This window comes from Penicillium bovifimosum (assembly GCF_028826915.1).
Source record: "Penicillium bovifimosum strain IBT 22155 chromosome Unknown utg000001l_segment0_segment0, whole genome shotgun sequence".
Classification (NCBI taxonomy): domain Eukaryota; kingdom Fungi; phylum Ascomycota; class Eurotiomycetes; order Eurotiales; family Aspergillaceae; genus Penicillium; species Penicillium bovifimosum.
In genome coordinates this window covers 837,198-863,556 of record NW_026622710.1, presented here as the reverse complement: position 1 = coordinate 863,556, position 26,359 = coordinate 837,198, and the positions used below count along the sequence as shown (strand labels likewise).

At 51.3% G+C, this 26,359-nt stretch overlaps 12 protein-coding genes across 12 annotated transcripts; 7 read left to right on the top strand and 5 right to left on the bottom strand.

Annotated features, from left to right (window-relative positions):
• Positions 1–3,112: 3,112 nt before the first annotated feature.
• Positions 3,113–3,866, bottom strand: N7515_000330 (uncharacterized protein; the record flags this gene model as incomplete). Its single annotated transcript, XM_056661074.1, has 2 exons — positions 3,113–3,729; positions 3,776–3,866. The coding sequence occupies 2 exons, from the start codon at positions 3,864–3,866 to the stop codon at positions 3,113–3,115; spliced, it is 708 nt and encodes a 235-aa protein (XP_056526240.1).
• A 1,181-nt stretch (positions 3,867–5,047) lies between these two features.
• On the bottom strand, positions 5,048–5,667 carry N7515_000329 (uncharacterized protein; the record flags this gene model as incomplete). Its single annotated transcript, XM_056661073.1, has 2 exons — positions 5,048–5,545; positions 5,608–5,667. The coding sequence occupies 2 exons, from the start codon at positions 5,665–5,667 to the stop codon at positions 5,048–5,050; spliced, it is 558 nt and encodes a 185-aa protein (XP_056526239.1).
• Positions 5,668–6,591: 924 nt separating this feature from the next.
• N7515_000328 (SDR family oxidoreductase) lies at positions 6,592–7,836 on the top strand (the record flags this gene model as incomplete). The annotated part of the gene is made up of 6 exons (XM_056661072.1): positions 6,592–6,646; positions 6,698–6,956; positions 7,018–7,181; positions 7,243–7,442; positions 7,502–7,652; positions 7,709–7,836. The coding sequence occupies 6 exons, from the start codon at positions 6,592–6,594 to the stop codon at positions 7,834–7,836; spliced, it is 957 nt and encodes a 318-aa protein (XP_056526238.1).
• A 3,062-nt stretch (positions 7,837–10,898) lies between these two features.
• N7515_000327 (uncharacterized protein) lies at positions 10,899–12,719 on the top strand (the record flags this gene model as incomplete). The annotated part of the gene is made up of 1 exon (XM_056661071.1): positions 10,899–12,719. The coding sequence occupies one exon, from the start codon at positions 10,899–10,901 to the stop codon at positions 12,717–12,719; it is 1,821 nt and encodes a 606-aa protein (XP_056526237.1).
• Positions 12,720–12,980: 261 nt separating this feature from the next.
• N7515_000326 (uncharacterized protein) lies at positions 12,981–13,169 on the bottom strand (the record flags this gene model as incomplete). Its single annotated transcript, XM_056661070.1, has 1 exon — positions 12,981–13,169. One exon carries the CDS (start codon positions 13,167–13,169, stop codon positions 12,981–12,983), a length of 189 nt encoding a protein of 62 aa, XP_056526236.1.
• A 1,318-nt stretch (positions 13,170–14,487) lies between these two features.
• On the top strand, positions 14,488–15,805 carry N7515_000325 (glycosyltransferase family 69 protein; the record flags this gene model as incomplete). The annotated part of the gene is made up of 3 exons (XM_056661069.1): positions 14,488–15,060; positions 15,116–15,341; positions 15,390–15,805. 3 exons carry the CDS (start codon positions 14,488–14,490, stop codon positions 15,803–15,805), a joined length of 1,215 nt encoding a protein of 404 aa, XP_056526235.1.
• A 277-nt stretch (positions 15,806–16,082) lies between these two features.
• On the top strand, positions 16,083–17,169 carry N7515_000324 (homocysteine S-methyltransferase family protein; the record flags this gene model as incomplete). Its single annotated transcript, XM_056661068.1, has 3 exons — positions 16,083–16,724; positions 16,802–16,969; positions 17,029–17,169. 3 exons carry the CDS (start codon positions 16,083–16,085, stop codon positions 17,167–17,169), a joined length of 951 nt encoding a protein of 316 aa, XP_056526234.1.
• Positions 17,170–17,960: 791 nt separating this feature from the next.
• N7515_000323 (uncharacterized protein) lies at positions 17,961–21,161 on the top strand (the record flags this gene model as incomplete). The annotated part of the gene is made up of 4 exons (XM_056661067.1): positions 17,961–18,226; positions 18,282–18,594; positions 18,649–20,339; positions 20,393–21,161. 4 exons carry the CDS (start codon positions 17,961–17,963, stop codon positions 21,159–21,161), a joined length of 3,039 nt encoding a protein of 1,012 aa, XP_056526233.1.
• Positions 21,162–21,574: 413 nt separating this feature from the next.
• Positions 21,575–22,333, top strand: N7515_000322 (HPP family protein; the record flags this gene model as incomplete). The annotated part of the gene is made up of 1 exon (XM_056661066.1): positions 21,575–22,333. The coding sequence occupies one exon, from the start codon at positions 21,575–21,577 to the stop codon at positions 22,331–22,333; it is 759 nt and encodes a 252-aa protein (XP_056526232.1).
• Positions 22,334–22,753: 420 nt separating this feature from the next.
• N7515_000321 (uncharacterized protein) lies at positions 22,754–23,561 on the bottom strand (the record flags this gene model as incomplete). The annotated part of the gene is made up of 2 exons (XM_056661065.1): positions 22,754–23,374; positions 23,433–23,561. 2 exons carry the CDS (start codon positions 23,559–23,561, stop codon positions 22,754–22,756), a joined length of 750 nt encoding a protein of 249 aa, XP_056526231.1.
• A 471-nt stretch (positions 23,562–24,032) lies between these two features.
• On the top strand, positions 24,033–24,773 carry N7515_000320 (NAD(P)-dependent alcohol dehydrogenase; the record flags this gene model as incomplete). Its single annotated transcript, XM_056661064.1, has 1 exon — positions 24,033–24,773. The coding sequence occupies one exon, from the start codon at positions 24,033–24,035 to the stop codon at positions 24,771–24,773; it is 741 nt and encodes a 246-aa protein (XP_056526230.1).
• Positions 24,774–25,499: 726 nt separating this feature from the next.
• N7515_000319 (uncharacterized protein) lies at positions 25,500–26,072 on the bottom strand (the record flags this gene model as incomplete). The annotated part of the gene is made up of 1 exon (XM_056661063.1): positions 25,500–26,072. The coding sequence occupies one exon, from the start codon at positions 26,070–26,072 to the stop codon at positions 25,500–25,502; it is 573 nt and encodes a 190-aa protein (XP_056526229.1).
• Positions 26,073–26,359: the final 287 nt, after the last annotated feature.

Sequence of the window (26,359 nt, the reverse complement as noted above, 5' to 3'; positions counted from 1 at the left end):
TTTTATTTGCTGAAGAACCCATACCTTTCAGGAGTTGTGGAGTGCACTGATAATGGTCTCTGTTCAAGCTCTCTATACGCGTGCTCCTACTATTAGCACTAGCTATACATCTACTTATACTATCCTAATTTTTTGTTGAATAGTAATACTGGAAGGTATACTAAGCAGCATGTAACGTAACATTGTCTTCAACCAAACGAAATTGTAATTCGTGTCTGTCTGTCTATCTATCCACTGGTATGAACCCCTATTTATGCTTCGCCCTCCACGCCTTCCTGTAGTCTTTGCACATGGGCTCACGTGCTTGGGAGCCTTGGTGAAGAGAGGGGAAGTGAGCACACATGGGATATAGAGAAAGAGGGCTTATCTCTCTAAGACTCTGCCGAGGGCTTGGTCTTTGGCAGACATCCGACTTCGCGGAGCGTTGAATATTGGAGTAGAGCCGATAGCGGAAGAATTATGTGTAATTCTTCAAGATCTTTTACATATACGTTTAATCTGATCACAGTGTACATTTATGGATTCGATATTCATCGTATGCCTGCATATCTGTACATAGTACGTCGTAGATAAGGCTACGGGTCCGTGTATGGTCCGTGCCGTGCAGATCACGCCACGTGGAGACGGATGGCTGACGCTTGGCGGGCCCGACTTTCGGGGGTCCGTGCGATCGGGTTGCCGAAAACTTCCCTCCTGCAACCATTCGGATAGACTGTCCCACCCAGTCCGCAGTATGTATATTCGTACTTTGAATATCAGTACACGGTATTTCTACAGAGATACATTCAAATTTGGTTTCAGGCGTACGGTCTAATGGCGGACCCACAGTAGACAGCATGTCGCGCGCATTCGCATTAAGCCTCTAGCAAGAGAACAGATTTTCCTTTGTCTTCTGTCCCCTGCTCACTGGCCGAGTAATGTCTCAGCGCAAATCCTCGACATCTCGTGGATTTACAGTCAGTGTCGGTGTTGACAGGTATATCCGGTGTTTACTTCATCGATACGGAAGTACTGACGAGAAGATTGTGCCTTAGAAACCCACTTCAAATTCCGGCTTTATTATCTGCCGTATGCAGGCCATACCACCAAGATAATCCCCATATCTGCGACTTGGCGAACAAGACACCCCCAGTGGCGGCCGATCTACAGATGGCCAATCCAGGTCTTAGAGCCCCATGGCAATACAACGCCAATTCTTGGCTTAGGATACATATGAGTATGATAGAATATCCCCGGAAAGCGAGGACCTGGGCCGCGTCTGTTGAGGGTGCGAGAAATGGAGATCTTGGATACACGCGATATCATCGGTTGTTTCTTGAACGGGGCCTACAGTAGTGTAGCCAGCCAGTCGCCTATCAGTTACTAATGGAAGTTTTGGCTATGCGGTATCCCTGTAGAACAATAGGAAAAGGATCGTCATAGCGCTGCGCACGACAGTAATGTCACTACACCTACTATGTGTTTGTGTAACTATTCCAAGAGGTTATAAGGCTAGTGTGAGTGTGTTATTTTATCCAAGCTGTACTGCTTGCTGGTCTGTGTAGAGTCGGCTAAGTTACTTGAGGGCTCTATCCGGGGGTACGTGACACCTCTCATGACTAGGGGCCTACAAGAGAGAACGCGTCATATTCTATTCATTCACCAGGGAGCAAGTTGCGAGCCGACTAATTCGAGGGCACCAGGCGCTGCGGGACCATCGTTCTGTGGTCGGCAGTCCGCCCCCTTCATGAGACCTACGAAAGACCAGTGTGCCTTGTTGTGCTGGGTGCAGGCAAGATTCGGATCATACGAGGCAAGTCTCTATCTCCTCTGTGAAAATTAGTCCGGCGTCTAATGAAAATAGAGCAGGGTGAATCTACGCTTTGACTCGTCCTAGAGGTGTTTTGTGACGTTGGCGTGATTGACAACGGAGCGCAAGATGATCGAGCCAAAGTGAACCATCAGACATCATTGGGTCATTGCGAGTGAAGACGCCATGAAGATCTTCGATCTCGGGGTATCTCCACATTGAACACAGGTACTCCATCCAACATCGGAGGTGATTACTTGTGACTGACACATATTGTGACAGACAATAAGACAATATGGACGATTCGGATACCGTCCCTCTCCTGCCTCACGACAGCCAGTCCGTTACAGCCACGAGCCGCAGCTTGCTACCTTTATATCGCGACGACTACAGAAACATATAGAGTGAGAAGTTGACAGTAGGCCGGATGGTGTATGGTGTGTGGATCTAGGTGTTCCACAATGAATCCGATGCCTTCCCTTGTCGGTAAACCTTCGGAACACGGATTCTTTATCGGAAACTTATGGGATTGACATCAAGCTTGTAAACTGTCTTAGGGGCTATCTGTGGATGAAACCACAGTGTTCTAGTTGCGACTTGGGGTCTTTATATTGTGGGATGGGAATTTATCCTAAGCTGTTCAAACAAGAATTCTCAGGACCGAGCGTTGTAACTAGCTCGACGAGGGCCTTGCTCCAGTGGGTTCGTAGCACCAGCTCATTGTTCCAATTGATGCCTGCGATGTATATCCGTTCTTGCTTTCGTGGTACCTTTCCCGTGGTGAGCGTGGTCTGCTTCGTATATCCGGCGCTGGACCAAATGTGGCTCGGTCAAGCTCCATATTGCGAAGAGGATTGCGTGTGCTCTGGCTATACGAGGACGGGAGAATCGTCGGGAGGTCGTGGAGATGGGCAACAGCATCATGGGAAGTGAGGGATAAGGCGAGTGGTGTCAAGTTGGTATTAGTCGGGTTGCACGTTGGCCAGCATTCGTGACATAGCCGATTGAAGTTTTCAAATTGATACCTTGAATATGAGGTTTGAAAGTGTCGGAGAAACAGCTGTGCAATCAAGGGAGCATAGACAGGGCTGAATACTTCCTAAAGGGGCAACCCAGGGGAGGATCAGCGGCAAGTGGAGAGAAACGGTTACCTGCCGACCGACGATTCAGTATGAAACCATTCACGGATAGGTTGAATATGCTCAGATTTGCAGGTCTCCGGGATTGTACGATCGATTGTCTATCCCCTGATGCAGGAAGCGACGAAGAAAACCACAACAGGGATAAAGTTAGTATACAAGGGATAGAATCCAGGAAAAGTCTTCAGTCCAAAAGGTGCAAAATAGCCGTCACAGCAATCGCAATCCCAGCTACTCTTCTATTCCCCAAATGAATCCGAGTCCCCAATCCCGTCTGACTCGCCGAAGGACTCGACACCGTCGTACTACCCCCATCAACCCACGGCTGCCTAGGAAGCGAATCGGAACTCTCGCCGATCTCTGCCGCGCTAAGAACCTTGTTTTCCAGCAGCGCACAATCGATCCGGTCTTCGCGCTCCGGTATACTATTTGTGGCAGAGATCGGCCAGTCAAAGACTGTATAATAGTCAGATCCATTCCAGCGGAACGACTGGTGCATGGAGATATTGTATGCACCGCGCGCCGAGTCTTTCGAGCCTGAGCCGTCTCCCGCGAGGCAATCGGGCCAAAGCCAGTTTACATGCTTGACGGTGGATGACGGTTCCAGGTCCAAGACCGGGCCGACATAGCTTGTGTTGGAAGCGGGCTTTGTGCCGTTGGAGATGGTGAAATTGTGGGACAACGCGTCGGAGGTTAAGAAGAGGGTGATGTTGTGGAAGCGCGTAGGTGAACGGGTATCAGTGATTGCTGGCCACGGTAATTGGCCATTGCCGGATACGTCGATTGCGACTTGAAGATTGTCTAAATCATCAGCTGAAAGTTCATTGGACTGGGCGCATTGACGTGCCTCCTCCGAGGGGCGTGTTTGGCTGCGGGGCATCGACGATCGCTAGCCCTGGAGTGTAAAGCTGGCCATTGACGATGGTAAAGTTGGTCATGGTGTTGGGACTTGTAAATCTGACAAACTGACTTCTATGTAGCAGATCGTCGAGAACACCTCCTGGTACATTATGGGCGTTTTATTATCTAGGCGTCAGGGGTCTCATCTCCGGAGACTCCGCCATTTTCCTTAGCGCATTGGGATTAATTGCATTTCTTCGGCTTATTTGCCTGACCGTAACCCATTTGAGGTCATTCCAGGGCCTTCATTTCCACAACCGATATTAAAGTCAGTCTAGTCAGTTAACAGGGGCTAGAGGCACTTTTTCCGGATCTCAGAGCTACCGCACCAACTGACAACCCACAAGACTAGTCATAAACTGCGACTGAGCTGCCAAGCAGGTCTTCGATCAAGTAATCTTTTGATCGGGGAAATTCCTAAATGATTCTTTGCTTCTCCGCATAGATTTTGGAGTGCTCCACCTGGCCTGTAGTGTGGTCAGCTTGTTTCGATGCCAGTTGGCCAGCCTCGGTCGCTAGTCGGCTGTGGTTGGCCAGTTGGTTTAAACCATCCACTTGGTCCATGTTGTCCGGGCAGTTGACTTGGACAGGCAAGTCGATTTTCGTTTCATTCATTCTACATCTCTTCACTACCTGACTATCTGCTTCATAACATGTACATATACGAAGTGACTCTTGAAAATCTGGAGGCTGCGAATGCCATTGACGGTGCGTAGGAGTCGGAATATTAGGTAGAGTATTTGCCGGGCTAATTACAGGTCAACGCGTACATTTAGCAATAACAAGACTGAATGCATTCATGATGATGAGGATGATCATGCCACCTCGAGAAATCAGAGACCCGCGACTTTTGATCGGCAAGCATGTGCCCTGGCTTCTGCTAGTTTCTACTCCAAAGTCACCAAAGAGGAACGAGGGACAGGCCCAATGTTGGGTGCATGAGCCTTGACTCGTATGACGAGATTGGCTAGTCAATTGAGCCCGTTCGGGCTGATCCGCAACCAAGGTAAGAGACGTCGCATTCCTAGATTTGCCGGGCTGTAAGGGGGAAGATGTGCATTGGAAAAGCAGAGCAGAACCAAAGGTCTCAAGCACTAAGAGTATAGACGCGATCAATAATGGTAACCCGAACGCATTCGGCAGAAATTAGGCATGGAGCAACAACCAGTGTTATCCCCATCGCTGATAGTATTGGCAATCCAGGAGTCAATGACGCCAGTTATCTCTTGTCGCCCCAAAGACCGACAATACCAATGGATAGCGCAATACCGGACAACCAAGCGCGCACTCGGTGCAGCTGGCGTTCTCGGTCCATTTCCCGCTGAACGGTCTCCCCGTTCAGATCATCCTCAGCCTCGACCACGACGAGGTCTTCATCCTTCTTTGTGTTTGAATCGCGGGCCAGGGAAAAGTGGGAAACGTCGCGGATCACAGCGGATACCCAGTTCTTGAAGCCGAGGTGACGGTTGAACCAGAAGTCGACACCGTGCGCACCGACAGTGGAGGCTAGGCACAGCCAGACCATGTATGGGTGTCGGCGGCGTGGAGAAGAGAGGCACCATGCAAAGCAGAAGCAGGTGTTGGTCAGAAAAGAAAGGCGCAGGGCATATCGGCGACCCAGGCGCTTCACTTCATTCAGGGAGCGGGCGGCAGTCGTCGCTGATGGCAGAAGCTGAAGGGCCGGGATTGTGATGGCAGATGTGGAGTAGGAGAGGCCCTGTATGGTGAAGGAGAGTTGTCAGTGTTGGTTGAATCCATTGTATGATGCGATTGACGTACGGTAAGCAGACCAAGGGAGACAGTGCCGACAAACTTGCTGACGCTGATGGGACAGGCCATATTGCAAACTAGCAATCAAATTTGCTTCTCTTGAGGGTGTTTTTGACGAAGAAAATGAGGTTCAAGATGGGTTGCGCAGAAGAAACAACTTGGAAGCAGAGGACGAAGTTGCTTTGTTTTTCTTTGGTGACGTCGGGGTCCGCTTTTGCGCCAGCCAATCAGCGGGCGCATGTTCATCATTGGGGATTCATGGTCGGAAATCTACACGGAGACCTAGGTACACATACACAGTAAATATTGCCTATGTCTATGTTCATGTGGGAATCCATTGTCGTTGTTGTCATTTTTCTGGCGTGCTTTCAATTTGAAAAGATCGCGCGCTACGTTCCCCCTGCTTTACATAGTCCGACCTCGGGCGCCACAGCTAGACAATCTCCCACTTCATAACAACCTTCCTCGATCTGAACCTGTACATCCCACAGTCCTAAGGAGAGATTATAATCTTCCAAGGGAGTTTTGCACTTGTGAGATAGTCAAACGGGAACCACAGTTGTATTGCTACCTATAAGTGAAGATAACTTTTCCTAAGATATATCCCCGAATAGGTAGTGCCTCGGCCCTCGACAGAGTCGTAGGTAGATGTGAAAAAGATACTCCATTCTAAGTCTACTTCAGGACTCGCAGAACCCGTAGATATTCAGTCCCCACGCTGACAGCATCAATATTGATCGCAACTACTGTAGGTTGTCTAAAACTGTAGCTCTCGCCTCCATGGGAATAGCGGCACGTGCTGTCAGGCCGATGCCAAGCCCCGAAAACGGCTAGTGTGGATAAGTAATCATGCACAATATGCACAACTCCGAAGCCGAGGTTCATCGTGTGGGGAGCCGGGGCCGGGTATCGTCAAACCACCTCCCTAAATATCTCTCGAACTTCTCCACGACCCTTGAAGCATCCCATCCAAATACATACATAGTAAAAAACATGCCTCTTCCCAAGAATGAATATTTGAGCGACACCTGGAAGGATGGGATTTTTGGTAAGCATTTGTCGGGTTCTCGGTGGCTGTCATCTCACTAACTCCACCCAGAAAACAAGGTAGTCTTCTGCACAGGTGGTGCTGGAACTATTTGTAGTGCTCAGGTTCGGGCCTTGGTTCATCTCGGTGCCAATGCCTGCATCATCGGTCGCAACGTCGAGAAGACTGAGCGCGTCGCTAAGGACATCGCGACGGCCCGACCCGGTGCTAAGGTCATTGGTATTGGTGCCGTTGACGTGCGCAAGCTTGATAGTCTGCAGCAAGCAGTCGAACGTTGCGTCAAGGAGCTCGGAGGCATTGACTTTGTCATGTATGTTGACCGTTGAAGCCAGTGTCGAGTCTTTGATCTGGGTACTGATGGTATTCGACAGCGCCGGAGCAGCGGGCAACTTCCTCGCCTCGATTGAGCAACTTTCCGTCAATGCCTTCAAGTCAGTCATGGACATCGATGTCTTGGGGTCATATAACACCCTGAAGGCCACCCTTCCTTATCTGCAGGAGTCAGGCCGCAAGCATAGAATGGATTCCAAATCTCGTAAGTGCATCATTCAGCGGAAATGGCCATCTGTCAACAGTGAATACTGACATGATCTCAGTTCAACCAGCGCCAGGAGGCACCGGCGGAAGGATCATTTTCGTCAGCGCCACTCTTCACTACCGAGGCCAGCCCTTCCAGGCCCATGTCTCCGTTGCCAAAGCCGGTATCGATGCCTTGTCGCACAGTGTCGCCATCGAGTACGGCCCCCGCGGCATTACTTCTAACATTATCGCACCGGGTCCTATTGCACAGACTGAGGTAAGTAAACTCCTGTAGAGTGCTAATTGTCAAGATTCAATCAACTCACTTTTGTTCAGGGTCTGGAGCGCCTACTGCCATCAAATGCCCTGGAAGCGTACACCAAGTCTCAACCCCTCGGCCGCTTTGGTCACGTCCGCGACATTGCGGATGCCACTGTGTATCTGTTCTCAGATACTGGCAGCTATGTCACAGGTCAAACCCTTGTCGGTGAGTCATCATATGAGGAATCATATTGTCAGGAGTTGCGACTAACACGTCCATAGTTGATGGTGCGAACTGGCGCATGTCGGCAGGCGGTGCTTCCGGTGGAGAATTGTCTTACCCAGACTTCTTGCTCTCCGGAGATGAGGTGCCTAATGTAACTGGCAAGAAGTCGAAGTCTAAGCTCTGAGCAGATATATGGGCCATTGGGGAAACCTGAAGAATCTAGCTCTTTGGATTTGGCGGATGCAAAATTGTTGCATCCTCGAAATATTCCTGTTTGAACAGCTCACAATAAATTCCCGTCCCACAATATAAAGACCCCAAGTCGCAACTCAACACTGTCGTTTCATGCACAGACAGACCCGAATACAGTTTTCGAGCTGAATGTCAGTACAATTTCTGATAACCAGTGTGTTTTGAACCTTCACCGACAAGAGAAGGCACAGGCTTCAGCGTAGAATAGGTAGTTCCACACATCATAATGGAACCATGCGGCCTGAGCCCAACATCTCGGGCACTCTATATCCTTCCGTAGTCTTCGCGTTATGGAGGTAGCAACCTAGCCGCGGCTCGAGGCTGTAACGAACTGACCGTTGTCTAGGGGAGGGGGCGCTATCCGAATCGTAGGTAGTGTGACAGTGTCTCATCATCTGGCGCAATATGTGTCAGTTACAAGTAGTCACGTCCTAGGTCAAATGGAAGGGTTCGGTCTAATGTGGAAATCCCCCGAGATCAAAGATCTTCAGGGCATCTCGACTCACAAAGACCCAAATGATATCTGATGGTTCACTTGTCTCGATCATCTTGCGCCCCATTGTCGATCATGCCGACGTGATAAAACGCCTGTAGGAGGAGTCAAAACGGAGATTCGTCAGGCTCTATCTTTATCAGATGCTGGAGTAAACTTCACGGATGGGATAGACTTGCCTCGTATGATCCGAATCACCCAACACAACAAGGCGCACTGGTCTTCCGTGAAACTTGTGAAGCGTCAGCGACTGTATACATGGCGGATTGCCGACCAAAGACCATAATCCAGTAGCTTATGACGCCCTCGAATGAATCGGCGCACTGCGACTTGTTCCCTGGTGAATGGGTAGGATCGGACGCGTTTTCTCCTGTAAGTCCCTAGTCATGGGAGGGTATCACCGGTCTCCGAATAGAGTACCTCAGGTAATTTTAGCTGAGTCTCCACAAATCAGGGAGGAGCGTAGTTTAACCAAGGGAGCAGCCTCACAATAGCGTAATAACCTCCTAGAAGAAGCCCAGACGTAGTAGGTGTAGCGACATGGCTGCCTCAGCGCGGTTACGATCCCCTCCTTACGGCTCTACGGGCGTGTCGCATAGAGAAGAGTTCCAAGAGTAAATAATATGCTACTCGCTGGCTACATTGCTGTTTGATGCGTTCAAGAGATAAACCGATAATATTCGCGTGTATACTCAGGATCTTCATCTGGTGCACCCCCATCAGACGCAGCCTAAGGCCTGTCTTCCCGTAGGCAGTATGCCACCTGTATTATGGGCCAGGAAATACCGTGGTATCGTCATCCGGCTCTGAGACTTGTATTGGCCATCTGTAGATTGTTCGCTGCCGCGGATGTTCGGCTCCCAAATCGCAGATGCGGGGATTAATCTCGGTGTTACGGGCTGCACGCGGCACATAGGAAAGTGACGACATTTGAGGTGTCTTTCTAATGCATAAGCCTTTCCAGGTTTGTTAGTACCGGACATCTGTACCGATGGAGCAAACACCGGGTACCTTCATACAGACTGTAATTTGTAAATCCACGAGAGGTCGAGGATTGGCGGCAGCGCTGATGCATCACTCGCAGAATCAATAAGGGACAGGAGACAAAAACAATCTGCTCGTTTGCTCGAGGCTTAAGGCGAATACGATGAGCTCGATACCCTGTTTACTATGGGGCCGCGAATTAGACCATACGTAGTGGACTTGGCGACAATAAACCAAGAGTTGCCTGAAACCACCTTTGAATGGTAAATACTAATTACATGGTGCATATCTATATCGTAACGCCATGTACTGATATTCAAAGTACGGATTTCATGCCGTGGACTGCGTGGGACAGTCTACCCGAATGGTTGTAGGAGGGAAGTTTTCGGCAACCCGATCGCACGGACCCCCGGGCCCCGAGAGTGAGACCTGCCTAGCGTCAGCCAGCGGGCCCCACGTGGCGTGATCTGCACGGCACGGACCGTACACGGACCTGTAACCTTATCTACGCTGTGCAGATATGCAGGCATACAATGAATATCGAATCCATGAATGTACAGTGTGTTCATATTAAATGCATATGTATATAAACTAGTATAATTGATTAGGTGGATGTGGAGCGATAGAGAACTCGAACAGAGACCAATATTAGTGCACTCCACAACTCCTGCAAGGTATGGGTTCTTCAGCAAACAAAAGTAGAAAATAAATTAAATCCAAAGTGCAGGTGGAACAGCACGCTGGGTTTATAGGTTGCCGTAAAGGGCAAGTATGACTGACCCAAGATACATTACAGTTACTCGGGAAGGAGAGATGCAGAGATTTCTTTGTTTAATTGATGCGTTACCCTATTAAGGGATTGTCCTATTTGCCATTGACAAACGCAATTGTGGGTTCACCCGTGAACAAAGAAATAAACTTCCAATTGGGCGATCACGGTGATCTTGAATCGTCCAATCAAACACAGGGACTTCACTGATCCTCTTCTCGTCCAGGACTATAAATGAAAATTTCCTCTTCCTCGAATCTTTCTTCTTCTTCTTCTCCTCTCCAACATTATCATTCTTTCAATTGTACAACATCGAGTACAACATGAACCCCAGCCAGGACAAAGTCTCCCCGAACCACGACCACCACCAGACCCATCAAAAGTAAGTCACATCAGCTTTCATACCATGTACCTTGACCACGTCTGCTCCCTGTATGACCCTTGACACGTCCCTTCACTTGTACTCGATGAGCTATCCATCCATCCTTCTACATATCCTTTCACACATCCATCCATCAATCCATCCATCCATTCATCTGTTCATCCATTCATCCACTCATCTGTTCATCCATTCATCTGTTCATCCATTCATCTGTTCATCCATTCATCTGTTCATGCATCCATCTGCACATGCATCCATCTGCACATGCATCCATCTGTTCATCCATCCAGCTGTTCATCCATCCAGCTGTTCATCCATCCATCTATTGATATTTCATGAGATCTTGTCTGACATCCTCTTAGCACAATGGACAACGGAGAAGGATCAACGCTTCCTGAGGGTCCCCAGCGTCGGATGGGTGTGATCCCTTTCCAGATGGCGTCGCCTGCTTCCGCTGCGGCGCCTCTGCACACCCCCGCGCCCCCTCAGGAACCACAGCCTTGCAACGGGGTCATTCCCCTTCAGATGGCGTCGCCTGCTTCCTCCGCGGGACCTCTGAGCCCCCCTGCGAGCCCTCACGAGCAGAGGCGTCCTGGCAGCCCTTCCCCGGGTGCCATTTCAAGGACTGACGCCTCTGCTGCGATTTGGAACGCCTGCGCCCACGCGCCTAAGAAGCGCCGCATCGGCCTGTTCCTAGCTCTCGCTGTGAGGGACGGCACGTGTCAATGTTGTCCTTCTCCCGATCCTACCACCGACAACCAGGGTCCCCCGCACGGGATTACCCCCCTGGTGGGCCCCGCCACAGCTCAAGCCACATCTTTCGGATCCTCCAACATCCGAAGCCAGCACACCGACGGTGCTCGGCAATCCCACGACCAGATTGCGGAGTCCGGTCAACCCCAGGATGGGTCACAGTCCGGGGAAGATTTGGCTCCGCATGACGGTTGCCCGGAATGGCTGGAGACCAAGGAGTACCTCGCTACTTCGTGGTGGCCCTTTTACGAGGTGGAGGCGCCACTCATTGACCAGATTCCACTGGCAGCCAGGAGTGCGCCAGCTGTTGAACAGCTCGCCCAGGCTGCTACGGAGTACGAATACCCTTGGCCCAGCCATCCGCAGGGTGAAAAGCGCATGGAACCCGTGGAAGAATGGACAGCGCGCAAGAAGCAGATCACGAGAGACATGGTCTACAAGGGCTGGTCTGATCTGCTTGCTTGGATTGACCGGATCCAGCCAATCGCACCCACCGGGTGCGTCGGGCAAGTCGCAGAGGAAACGGTGCGCAAGGCCGAATCTGAGTTGCTTGCCCGGGATGAGTCAATCCCAGCCCAGCCTGTCCAGGCAACCCACGTGCCCGTTCCAGCGCAACCAGTCTTGGAAGTGCACACCGAGAGCGTCCAGACCGAGGAGGCGCCTACTCTGGAAGTTGGGAGTCAACCCGCTGTTCCGCAGCCAACTCCCATCGTCCCAGAGCCCTCCGCCGAGGTCCCGCTCGAGGCGGCTATGAGCGTGCCAGCTGTTCCGCAGCCAGCTCTAGCCAAGAAAGCGTGCTTCGAGACTGTTCCGACAGCAGTGCCTACCCAGGCAACCACGAGTGAGCCCGGTGATTCTCAGCCGCTCCAGACTGTTTTGGCCGCCAAAGCGAAGGTCGCCACCGACGGAGTTGTGCGTGAGCTTGCTGCCTCGCAGCAAGCCCCCACTGCCTCGGAGCCTTCGAGCCAGACAGTCACGAGCGCTGTGGCCCAGCCGACTCCGGTTGTTCTGGATGGCACGGAGAAGGTCGCCGTCCAGGCAGTCGTCAGTGAGCCTGCTCTCTCCCAGCAGGCTCCTGCTGCCCTGAAGCCTTCTCCGTCGGAAGAAGATGACTCTGCTCGGTCTGACTCTGACGACGACGAATGGTGGCCTGCTCTTCAATGGCAGGCCACTTCGGAGTCAGACCCGTCTGACGAAGAATGGTGGCCCGCTTTTGAAAGCCAGGCCCCTTCGGAGCGGACTGGGATTCGCCAACGCCGACCATGCCCGGATCCTACCCTCTTGACACGCTCGATGAGGTTGTGGAGGCTCCAGCTGCTACGGAGCTGGCCCCCACCCGATCAAAGTCGACGTCGCCAACCTCCACTGGGGAAGGCCCGATCAAGCCGCCTGCTTCTAGGCCGGCTCGGGAGGAACCAGACTGGAGTTGGCTGATTGTCGACCGGCCAACACACGGGAGCTTGCGGACCGGTACCCGTTCGCATCTTGATGTGCTCTTGGCCCAGCGTGAGGAGCGTAGACGGGCAGACTCGGCGCCCATCTCCTCTCTTGAGGGGTTGCAGGTCACAGCAGCCTCTTGAGTCTCCACCTCTCCTTTTCAGGTAGCCAGTCCCCAAGACGCTGCGGCAACAGGGACAGCCCGTGCGGGGGTTAAGGGCGCCGGAAGGGTCGAGGATGCCAATAGCCCGGCAATGCTCAGCCATGAACAGGCTGCAGGAGAGCGGCGGGACAAATCGGGCGGCAGAGAGACCGCTTCTGGTCATCAAAGCCAGGAGTCCAGTCCCCCGCCCGACCCGTCGCCACTGCTACGCCTGAGGCTGACATGCAGGAGGGATCGGCTTCGCTGAGGACACTGTGGGTAGGAGCACTCTCCTCCGCGGTCATGGGGATAAGCTCCTGAATCCCCTCTGTAGATAGTGAGAAATGTTATGATTTTCTTCTCCATTCGTTTGTCCATTCATATGCGAGATTTCGCAGCTTAGCGTCGCTGTCATCTCTGTACCTTCCTCATGCAGCCTTCAGTTAGTGCTGCCCCTTTTTGTATGAGACATGAGTACACAGCCGGCCCCGGGTTTCGCTGTTGTATTCATTCCTTTACGCCCCGGTTTTATGCTGTCTTAAAGATTCCACAGTAGGTACCTATAAGTATCTAGGATAAGTGTCAGCAGTGTAAGCTCAAAAGGGAAGAATGGTTTCATTCTGACTATCTCTGCTTTGCTAAGGCGGTGACAGTAAGGCTCCGTACTGTAGAGTGTAGGTTGATGAAATCTAGGTATAGTTAGGTACAGTCCTAGGTACTAGATTGTAAACCATCCTCGGATTCAGCATGCATCGTTTCCTTCTATGCTACGAGGGGCCGTAGCATCCGCCGTACGGCCAGCTTCAGTTGCTTGATTCTTTTTTGCCCCCAGGCCTACACATTCTCGGGATCTGATTGGTGGAAGATGATATTCTGCCGCTTCTCATCGATAGCCTAGGGCCCTAGGTTGCCAGTTGGCTGGACTGGCCAGTTGGCGGAAAGTTCGCCAACTACGCGTCTGGAACTCGGACCCAACAACTGAACAGAATATTTTTCTTGATCTTTTATTTAGAAAGATAATAGGTACAGCCTTCACGACTTCCCCAATCGCTTCCTGGGAAGCTGTGGGTTGAGGATGAGGGTAGTACGACCGTACGACGGTGTCGAGTCGGGAGTCCTGCGGCGAGTCAGACGAGGTTGGGTACTCGGATTCGTTTGTGGATTAGTGGAGTAGCTGCCAGCTACTATCTTGCTGTGAGCCTGTGACGGCCATGATGCACCTCCTGGGTTGAAGACCGTTGAATACTATCCCTTGTATACTAACTTTATCCCTGTTGTGGTTTTCTTCGAAAATTTCCTACATCGGGCGATAGACAATCAATTGTACAATCCCACCTGCAAATCCGAGCATATTCAATCTATCCGTCAATAGCTTTCATACTGAATAACCGATCGGCAGGTAACGGTTTCTCTCCGATTGCCGATGATCACCACATGTATTGCCCCTTTCGGAAGTATGCAGCTCTGTGTATTGCTCCCTTGATTGCATAGCTGTTTCTCTCAACAATTTCTAATCTCATCTTCAAGACATTTATTTCGAAACTCCAGTCAGCTATGTCACCACCATTGGACAACGCGCGTCCCGACTAATCCTCACACCAAACGCCATCTCCCTCACTTCCCATGACGCTTTTGTCCACCTCCCGACGATTCTCCCGTTCTCGCATAGCCAGGGCACTCGCAATCCTCCTCGCAATATGGAGCTTCGCCGAGCTACACCTGATTCAGCGCCGGATATACGAAGCAGACCACGCCCACCACGGGAATCGACCGCGAAAGCAAGAACGGATATACATCGCAAGCGTCAATTGGAACAATGAGCTCGTCTTGCGCACCCACTGGAGCAAAGCCCTCGTCGAGCTGGTTACAACGCTCGGTCCTGAAAATGTGTTCATCAGCATCTACGAAAGCGGGAGCTACGACAACACCAAAGGCGCGCTGCGTGAACTAGATTGGGAACTCGAGCGGATGCGGGTACCGAGGAATATCACCTTGTCGCCTGTGACGCATGAGGATGAGATAGCAGCGCCTGCTGGTGGCAATGGCTGGATTCAGACACCAAATGGGGAGAAGGAGCTTAGGCGAGTGCCATATCTAGCTCGGGTGCGGAATTTGAGCTTGTTACCTCTGCAAGACCTCGCGCGGAACGGGATTACTTTCGATAAGATATTGTTTCTGAATGATGTTGTGTTCACGGTTCGTCGAATGTTCTTCTGTCTATTATCAGGTGTGGGTTCTAACCAGTCATCAGCCGGGAGATGTGTTCGAACTTCTGGAAACCAATGACGGCCAATTCGGTGCTGCTTGCTCGTTGGATTTCTCTAAGCCTCCGGATTTCTATGATACATTTGCGCTTCGAGATAGTGAAGGCCATGAGCCTATCATGCAGACATGGCCATATTTCCGTTCCGCGATATCTCGACAGGCATTGAAACGCTTTGCTCCTGTTCCAGTGACAAGTTGTTGGAATGGCATGGGTAAGGCATCTAATTCTATAAACTTCACAGAAACTGACATGTCTCTAGTCGCAATGCCAGCTAGTCCATTCATTGGCAGCTCACCGCTACGTTTTCGAGGTATCCCTGATTCATTAGCAGAGTACCACCTCGAAGGCTCCGAATGTTGTCTTATACATGCAGACAATCCACTGTCAGTGCAGAAGGGCGTGTATCTGAACCCTCTGGTTAGGGTTGGATACAACGGCCCCGCATACACAGCTGTTCATCCAATGACGAGATGGCTCTCTGCGTGGCGTATCCTACGGGGCTTATGGGTCAATCGGCTACGTCGCCTTGGCGTCACTACATGGTTGAAGGAGCAAGTGGTTCGGAGGCGAGTAGAGAGGTGGAGAGGCTTAAGTCCTGGAAATACAGAACGCGGGGAGCTCTGCATTATCAATGAGATGCAAATTCTGCATCGATATGGCTGGATCCATGTGTAGTAAAATCACAAGACAGACTGTTTGTATAGAACAATTATGATTCTCTTCGTTAGCCCAAAGTCCAGCGAGACAACTGGTCGGAGACAAAGTTATGGCAGATCCACTTCTTAGTTACTGGTACCTCGGGCCCGAAGCCGGGCGCCACGAAGGCCCATTATGTAACCACTACAAGAATCGGCCCCGGGCGGGCACCCTCGGGGCTCGGGCCCAGGGCATAGACTATCAACAAACCTCCCACCTACCCTCCATAAACCACCAATATCCCCAGAACCACATAATGGCCCACGTCCAGATCCTAGATGGAGGCCTCGGCACGTCCCTAAATGACATCTACAACATAAAATTCGACTCAACAACGACCCCACTCTGGGCCTCCCACCTACTAGTAAGCGACCCAGCAACGCTACAAGCCTGCCAACACGACTTCGGCGTCGCAGGAGTCGACATCCTCCTAACAGCCACATACCAAGTATCAGCCGAAGGCTTCGCGCGGACAAGAACCGCCCAATATCCCGACGGGATCCCGCGTAGCGCAGTGGGGCCATTCCTAAAGACAGCAGTGGACATTGCCGAGCGCGCAAAAGTACGCGACAGCACAAGCATCGCACTCAGTCTTGGGCCCTATGGGGCATGCATGATCCCAGGACAAGAGTATAGCGGTGCATATGACGCGGGGCATGATGATGAAGAGTCGTTGTATCGCTGGCACTTGAATCGGTTGCGGATGTTTGCTGAGGCGGATGAGGGGCTTGTGTCGCGGGTGCAGTATGTTGCTTTTGAGACACTTCCGCGGGTTGATGAGGTGAGGGCTGTTAGGAGGGCGATTCGGGATTCGGGAACTGAGCTTCCGTTTTGGATTTCTTGTGTTTTTCCGAGGGATGATGAGGCTTTGCCGGATGGGAGTTCGGTTGCGGAGGTCGTGCGGGCTGCTTTGGGGGGATTGGAGGGTGGAGCTGTTCCTTGGGGGTTGGAATTAACTGTACTAAGATGCATAAGCTTTCTGGGCTTGTTGATGCGTTTGATCGGGCGGTTGCGGAGGTTATTGAGGCCCGGCAGATTGATGCTGTTCCGTGTTTGGTACTGTACCCGGATGGAACGAATGGGGAGGTTTACAACACTGCAACGCAGATTTGGGAGAAGCTTGATGGCGGGTTGGCTGATAAAGTGAGTAGACGATAATATCTGGCTATGTGACAGGAAACTCATGCTAATAGCTGATCTAGCGACCTTGGGAAGTCCAGTTGGCACAAGTGGTTGGTGAAGCCTATGAAAAGGGTCACTTCACTTCGTTTCTTGTGGGAGGATGCTGCAAAGCTTCGCACTTCGATATCCAGAAACTCGGGCAACAATTTAAGACAAAATGAGCTCTGTGGGGATGGAATGAGAATCCAGTTGTAACTAACGAACTCTACGCAACGCCCCATGCTGCTCAGGTGTTTATTTTCATCTTCTCCTGTCAGCTTTCTGTTTGGTAGAAGACCTAATGCAACATTGATTAGGGAAGCACAAGACTATGGTGCTACGCCAACGGTGAGCGGCGTTTTATCCCATTATGCCCGAGCAGAGAAATTCGAGACTTTTCTTCTTGGGTCGCTCTCGCCTTGTGTCTGGGCACGTGCTTGGACAAATATCCAATCGGGCACATGCGTGCGCTAATGCCCGTCATGCAACACCGAAACTCGGCGGTTCTCATAGGCCTTACAGATTGAAACGAGCTGTCCCCATCGATGCATGCCAAAGACTTGAATTGCGGGATGATCTCTGCCACTCTGTCACTCTGCCACGGGCTGCCAAGTGCCAAGTGTTCAGCCTAGTTAATGTCCTAGCATAAGGTGTTAGTTATGCAGCATCCATCCTAGCATAAAGCGTAATGCAGTATCTACTAGTGCGCCGAACTAGACAATTGGGCAAGCTATTGGTCGATCATGATCCGGGGGCGTGTCAGGTTTTCGCTAGATCAACTAGTTAGCGCCGATCATTTCCGCGCCCAGTTCAATTCCACGGGCGCCCAGCCCGATAAACTCTTAATCAACTTGTCCCCTCTATTCTTCCTCCCCCTTTGATCGCAAGTGATCGCGAGGAATGTCAAAATATCTTCCCCTTGCGACCGCGACTGAACAAAACTTCATCTTTTGCATGCGCGGTTCATGTTGGGATGAGTGGATTGGAGTCTTCGCAGCGAGATGTCCGGGCGGGGGCATCCCCGGTAGCCTCAAACGGGGACAGTTCTGCCTCATCCACAAAGCCACTGCCGGCTACCAAGGCCGGCGGCGGCAGGAAGCTGCCAGATTGGCTGGATCACTTCAATGCCCGTGATCTAAAAGTGCTGTTTCGCTGCTCGTTAGCTGCCTGGGTCGCGTCGCTGTTGATTTTCATCACGCCGTCGCTAAGCGTCATTGGTACCGCGACATTCTTCGCGACGTGAGCGCATCTATAATTCTCCTGTCCGTATCTGTCGCTAACGAATTAAAATCAGTCTGGTGCTATTTATGGTGCCTCCGACCGGCATTGTCTTCATTTTTCTTCTGGCGACCCTGACGCTCGTTCTTGGCATGGCATTTGGCTGGGCCTGGGGTGTCATCGCCATGAAGGCTGCCGCAGCTGCTAGACCGGCGGCGGAAACCCAGGCCAGGCTTCAAGCCCTAGGCCAGGCGGCGTCCAACCAGGCTAATGCCACTGGCCAGCCACTGGCAGCAATTCAGCAGCAGCTTATCTATAATGGCTGGATGCTTGACGCGCGTGTAACAGCTGTATACTATTCTCTAATCTGCTTTTTCATATATGCACTGGTGAGCATCTTTTGAACCGAGTATAAGTATCAATACGCTGACTCGTTTGTGCAGGCTCGTCTCCGGGCAAAAAACCCCAAATTCATTCTGCTGCAGATTTTTGCAACCATCATTGTCGATGTCACCCTGACCATTGGTCCATTGCTTCCATCTTTCAACGGGACAATCCCCAAGGTTCTGATTGAACCAGCAGCTATAGGTATCGGGCTGGGCTTGGTCTCGCACTTTATCTTCTTCCCTCGGTCTACGTCCCATGTTGTAATCGATGGCATGGAGGGGCTCGTACGGCTTCTGAAGGGACCCCTGGATGCCACGGAGACCTCGCTATTGAAAGGCGAAGACTTGAATTTGGCAGATTTGCACAAGATCAAAGCGCGGTCTATTGCTGCTTACAAGGATTTGACTCCGGCTATCGGATTCTTACCATTGGACTTGTCAGTCGGTTGGTGGGGTGCTGACGACGTCAAGAGCATGCGAAAGCCACTTCGCCAGGCTTTGCTGAGTAGCTTGTCCCTGTTGGAAGTTCATATTGCCCGGCTTGGCGGATACGCAAAACTGGAGAAACTGCGCCAGCTCACTGAGGACCGAGATTCCGACTCTGACTCCCAGGCAGCTGGCAATGAGAAGACGCGCTCGCGCGAGGTTGGTATGCGCCAGTTGATGGAAAGCGTTAATTTGGTTCAAGCACTGAGAAGCCCGGAGCATGAATCCATGCGGTCGGAAACCATCGAAGTACTGCGCGAGTCCGGCAAGCATATTCTCCCGGCGTGTCAGGAGGCTACTCAGGTAGTTGCGGAATCCTTGAACTCGGTCAACAAACGCTGGTTTGGTCGGCTGTCCAAGGAACAACTCAATGAAATGCACGAGCGGGCTCTATCCGCACTGCAGAATCTTCAGGCTTTGCGCGCATCGTTTGCGACGGACACCACCGAGCGACTGATTCAAACCCATGGAGAGGTTTTCGACGAGAAGGGCATGTTGAAGTCTCTCGATGAGCATTCGATTGTCAGGGTTAGGGGTATCACAATCGGGATGATCTTTGAAGAGCAAGTGCTCGGCGTTGCAGATGGGTGGGAGCGGGTCCTAGGACAGTTGGTTGCCCTCTTGAAAGAACGCCAGAAGGTCCGGCTGTGGCTTCCCAAGGGCTTGCGATATACGGTGAATTGGGTGCTCCGGAAGGACGCCGTGACACCTGTCCCCGCAGCTCACAACCCAGTTATCGACCCCGATGTTGCAGAGGCGCAAACCAAAGCGGCTCAGCAACATCTTCGCATCAGCAGAGGATACCGCGTTAACCGACGAAGCGGTCTCGGACGCGCTATCATCGGCACCTATCATTGGTTCATCAACACTGACGGTCTTTATGCATTGCGCATGGTGGCTGTCACTATTGCACTCGCTATCCCTGCTGCGATTCCTCACACTGCGGGCTTCTATTACCGTGAGAAGGGACTCTGGGCCCTCATCATGGGGCAGACCACACTGGTCATATACATGGCTGATTTCACCTTCTCTCTGCTTTGTCGAGCCGTCGGTACTATTGTTGGCGGTGTCCTTGGCTTGGTCGCGTGGTACATCGGATCCGGTCGTGGTGAAGGAAACCCATACGGTCTCGCTGCCATCATGGCGGCTGTGATCGTCATCCTCATGTGGGGACGTATATTCGCCCCTCCTGCGATGATGCAAGCTATGATGATGGCTGGTGCGACCTGCATCTTGATCGTTGGTTACAGCTTCGAGGATACGTAAGTAGATTGGAACCCATTGCAGAGAATCCACACGGCTGACACTACTATAGACATATCCCCGCCTATGGCAATCCTGGCTGGGGATACAGTGTCTTCTGGCGACGACTGACACTTGTTCTCATCGGATCCGCCGGCGCACTGATCGTACAGCTGTTCCCTCGACCACCGTCTGCATCCCTCCACGTCTGCAAATCCCTGTCAAACGTCATTCGCTCACTATCAGACCACTACGCTCTTCTTCTATCATGCTGGGGACAAGGGCGCGAAGAAGGCCTAGCAGCAGAAAAGCTCGCGCTTCACCTCGCGGAAACACTCGCAGGATTGGACGGGCCAATCGCATTACTGCGGTTTGAGTTCTCCAGTTCCCCATTTGACAGCGACCGTCTCGGTCAGGTGCAATCGCTGTGTCAAGAACTCAACCAGAACCTCGGTCGTCTTCTTTCCCTATCTGCTTCACTACCAGAGCATTTACAAAGCCGCTTGGCTAATCAGGCCGGTCTCCTCGACCACCACAACATCGGCGACGTCATGGCTGTTCTAGGCGTGGTCGAACAATCACTCAAGACGGGCGATCCTCTGCCTGAGATCCTGCCAACCCCATTGCTCAACCGCTGTCACAACTTCTGGCAGTCGCGTCATGTCGATATCATGCTGAGCACGGATTTGATCCGCGACGAGAATTATCGTCGGTTCTGCGTTGCTGTCAGTGCGTACCTCAAGTTCCTGGCTGCTGTGGATGACCTGGTGCTGGTGATGAAGGGCACATTGGGCGAGTCACATATCGTCAGTCGTGATTTGTTGCAGTCGCAACCTGTATAATAGTAAATGTGAGCTGTACAGCTTGTCCAGCTTGTCTTCTAATATAGTAATTATGGTTTCTTACCCGACTACGACTAGTTAAGGTAGGCATTGCGTCCATCTACTCCGTACACGTAGGTATGCATACACCAGAGACTATCATAACCACCACATAATTCCAACTCCGTGCTTTTAAACCTCATTCTATACTCCGTACTGTTTACAAGGACAGGTGTAATATCGCGGTGTCATAGAAACTGGATCCCCTCACAGTTCCCCGCACGGCCCGAATTTTCTCCAATTTCCTATTCTTACCCCAATTCTGGCGCTAAAGCAAGCTTTTTTGGATTATTTGATCTTCTTTCTTGTAAAATTTCTCGTTACTTTGTCTATAATCCCTTAATCGATAATATATACCCCCATTGGGTCATCCCATGGCTCCTTCACGTCTATCCCGTCTCCCACCGTGGATAAGCCACTGGCTTGGCTATCGCTCAGAACCCGTGAAGCCCCTACCTGCATACCAAATCGCCATCTGGTCCTTCATCACCTCCTTCTGCGGTCTATCAATCCTACAAGCCATCTTCGTCTACTCCGAATACTTCACCTCGCGCCATGTGCCAGGTATCGTTGCCTCCTATGTAAGTAGACAGCAGCCGCGAAACCCTCCCCCGAACATCCCTTGCCCCAAATACAAACTCCAAGCTAACCACAACCCCCAGGGTGCATCCGCAGTGCTTGTCTTCGGCGCAATAGAAGCCCCCCTCGCGCAACCCCGTGCCCTAGTCTTCGGCCATTTCTTCAGCGCCCTAACAGGTCTCTGCATCACAAAACTCTTCAGCCTAATGCCCGACCAAGCCCGCTTCGAGTCCCTCCGCTGGCTCGCCGCCTCGCTCTCAACAGCTATCGCTATAGTCGTCATGCAGCTGACCGAGACCACGCATCCGCCTGCCGGAGCGACAGCCCTGCTCCCCGCGACCAGCCCGGAGATCTGGCGACTTTCGTGGTATTTCTTGCCTGTTGTGTTGCTTTCGTCGGCCATGCTTCTGGTTTGTGCGCTGCTGTTCAATAATATCCATCGGAGGTATCCGGTCTTTTGGTTTGCGCCTGCGCCGGCCAAGGGCGTGGTGCCTCCAGTTGCGGTGCCGACTCGTCAGGCGGCTGATGGGGAGACTGGTAAAAGTTCTGTTTGAGTTGGGTTGTATATTTGTGTCGGTATATATGGAATAGGTTGCCTGTATATCAGGTGTAAGAGCATTCGAATCGTTGTTTGTAGACATGATGGCTTTCAATTTTGCTCGTTACATAGTACTGAGTATTCACATAGGAAATTTTGAAACTGCGAAATTCAGCAGATCGGGGCTGAATCGGACGGCACGCGACTTGGTCAGTCTATCCAAGTGCGCGTAATGCCCTAGAGATAAGAGAATATCCATCAATCACACGCCTTGGTCGCTAGTACCAACGTTCATTCCCTATTAGAATGTCAAGTACTTTGTAGCCGGGTGCCGAAACACATCCCGTGGCATATTCGGGTCATTTCGGAGCTGCTGAGCTTCCTTCGCGAAGAGCGCTATTGACTTTGCTCCCTCTGAATTCAGAACTTTTTCCAATTACTCGAAATTCCCATTTGCCTTTTCCTCATCAAAATGCTCTATGAATTCTCGCATCATCTTCAAATATTCTGCCGCGCGGACGTGGAATGGTTTAGCGTCCGGCTCCGATTCGCCTTCGCTTTCACGGTAGTCAGAGTCAGACTCTGATTCAAACCCGGAAGACTCCGATGCAATTTCGAAGGACTCGGATTCACTGTTGGAGATGTCAGGTTCTGCGGGCATATGCCATATGTGGTGGATTGAAACGGAAAGGGTTCGACGTTGTAAGCAGGGGCGTATGTTGAGCTGGCTCTCGCATGGGAATCGATCCATGCGTCGACCATCCCGTTGCTTCTCTAGCTCCTCTGTAGATTGATCGCCTTTGGTATGCATAGCATCTTGGGAGCAGTGGTATGTATACGTAGAGTTTTGGAGACCGGGCGCTGTAGCCTCTGGAGGTGTAAAGCGAAACCCTCCTTCCTTCCAAATAATCTCAGTGAGATACCGCATTGCTGCGTTGAGCTCCGATTCAGGGGATTCATTCTCGTGGACACGTAGAGAACCAGTTGACCGGTAAAATTTGACCGGTAAAGCATCTAAATCAAATGTGTAATCCCCGTTCAGTATTTCATGATGGTTCTATGGGCAAGGCGTAATTAGTACTAAGTTATTCGTGTAGTCAGCTTCTATTACTCACTAGCTTATTCCAATTGCGGAGGACCAGAATGAAGTTCTCCAACTCATCAACCAACCTCCAAGGAAGGTCTCTTCGAATGACGCTCGCAAGTGGTGTTCCGCATCCCTTGGTTGTGGATTTCAAGTTCATCCATATCAATGCTTCTCTCGGTTTGCCAATCCATTCTTAAAGACGTTGAGCAAAGGAACGCGGATGAGGGTGAGAGTGAAGGTTGAGAATATAAAAGATGCGGTGGAGGAGTTCGCGTCACTGCCAAGCAAAAAAAAAGGGTAAAGTAAACAGAAATCATGAACGATTGCATCACGTGATTGACATATCTGCACTAGCGCGCTACGCATCAAGCGCCCATAGTCTATCCAAGGGCAGCGCATGTGGACCAATTGAATCTCGCCTGAGTGTTGACCAGCAGCCTCATATTCGTCGCATTGCAACAAAGATTCTCTGCAACGATGATATAGACAATTTCAATTGTCCCACAAAAAGAAAAAGCACTTTGGCAATTCACTGCCGCAATTGCAACCAATCTTTACAAGCAAAAGGTGTTCGAGGTCAAATTATTCATAAAAAAGGGCAACCAAAATGAACCTCCAACCCACAAACATGCCACCAGGCACATCATCCTCCCACCCAGAAAGTATGAAAGCTTGGCTATATGCGCCTACATCCTCACCACTGGAGGAAACCCTGCAAAATACCCCATCCACACCCACCCCACCACCCCCAAGGAACAACGAAGTCCTCATCCGCGTCCTCAGCGCCGCTCTAAACCCCCTGGACTACAAGTTCCCATCCATGGGTCTCCCCTTCCGGCTTCTCCTCGGCAACTCAGTTTCCCCAGGCCTGGACTTCTGTGGTCGAGTAGTCGCCTCAGGCCCACTAGCGCAGCACTTCACGGAAGGCCAGCTCGTGCACGGCGCTCATCCGTACCCGACGCAGTTCGGCTCTCTGGGCGAGTATGTCTGTCTTAGCGCTGAGAATATCGTCGCTGTGCCGGACGGCGTCAGCGTTGACCATGCTGCTGCGCTGCCTCTTGCTGGGCTAACGGCGCTGCAGAGTCTGGAGGGGCGGGTTCGAGCTGGGGAGAGGGTGCTTGTAATTGGGGGGTCTGGGGGGTGTGGGACTTTTGGGATTCAGATTGCGAAGGACATGGGGGCGCATGTTACTGCTGTTTGTTCGGCGAAAAATATGGAGTTGTGTCTGAGGTATGGGGCGGATGAGGTGGTTGATTATGTTGGGGAAAAGGATCTTGTGGGGAAGTTGGAGGGGGGGGTCCTGTTTTTGATCTTGTGGTTGATTTCGTTGGGGATGAGAGGCTTTATTATGGGTGTCATCGGTTTTTAAAGGAGGGAGGTGTGTTTGTGTTGGTTGGGGTTGATGGGTTGTGGAGTTTGGCGACGAGGCTTTTGTGGCCTGCCTTCCTTGGGGGTGGGAGGAGGAAGATTGTGTTTGTTATGGTAAAGAATGATATGAGGCAGTTGGGGATGCTTGGGGAGTGGGTTGCAGAGGAGAGGATTAAGGTGCAGGTTGATGGTGTTTATGAGTTTCAGGATGTTGTGAAGGCGTTTGAGAGATTGAGGTCTCGGAGGGCGAGGGGAAAGATTGTTGTGCATGTTAATGATCCAAATGAGCATCATATGGAGGCTTTTGGGATTGGACTTTGAGTGACTGATCTCCTGTCTGGGCAATTTGTATATAAAAGTTGGACATACGATGGATGTAAATTAATCGATAGATGGAATTACGCAGGTTGCTGGAATAGCAACTTCAAACCTGTCCATTTTCTAGGTATGATACCTACAGACTACATTCCATGCTAATGGAAGTCCTCGCGGATATAGTCACCCGGTTATCACAGCCCTAACCTAGTCACTTTAACCTCAGCTCCGATCTACATCTTTACATGTTTACACGCACCTAGTACTTACTCAAAAGCTTTTATACTAAGCACTGGAATACCCTACACTCTCTACAATATCGGAGACCATCCACGAAAGCACATCGATAATTCAATCGAGAGCTAAGTCAATATATCAACCACTTCATGCCTACTCCACTCACACCGAACCCTTACGCAGTAAAACAATCCTCATCACCACAATAAAAATCACAACACTGCCGACAAGCACACTCCGCAACTTTAACATGCAACCGCTCCCACACCCTCCTCAAAATCCTCGTGACAACATCATCCCCCTCCTCATCCCTACAAAACCAAACACTCTGCTCCCGTTCCGCCAACCGCGCATCCCGCTCCGCCTCCCAGTCCTCATGCACATACCCAGGGACCGTAAGTCTCCCAATCTGCAACACCAACATCCCAAAGATCTTCTGCGAAAGCCCGTCAAACGCTGCCTCAGGCGTCCCCTCGTTAGTGACAATCATATCATCGCCTACCTCCTGCACTTCTATCGCCAGCGCCTTGCACCGCCGCGGGAAGCATATAGTATCGTCTGACAGGGAGGTGTCGGTGATGCAGGCCCAGATCCAGAGTGTGTTGGATATGAGGAGGAGATCGGATTTTATGCGCAGGGCTGTGCGGTTGAGGGTGTTGCCTTCGGCGAAGCTTTTGAGGAGGTCTGTGTATTCGGCTCGGTCACTGACGAAGTGCTTGACTGCTAGGTATCGGGTGTGCGCATCCATGGCAGATTCCATGGGGGATGGGGGGACCGGTGACCTGGCGTGAGTGGCTGCTCGAGCTTGGGGACTCGCCTTTTATATTCGAGGATTTAGGAGAGTAGTTGGGAGGGAGTATTCTTTGTTATGTGTATGCAGATATAGACAATGGGTTTAACAATCAGACAAAGACACAGAAAAGGATGAGACAAGGCCTTTGTTCGGATTCATTGCCGATGCTTTGATGCTATCGGCATCACTAGTGTTCCATTAGGTAGGTCTGCGATACCAACCGGCCAATTTGATATTGGTAG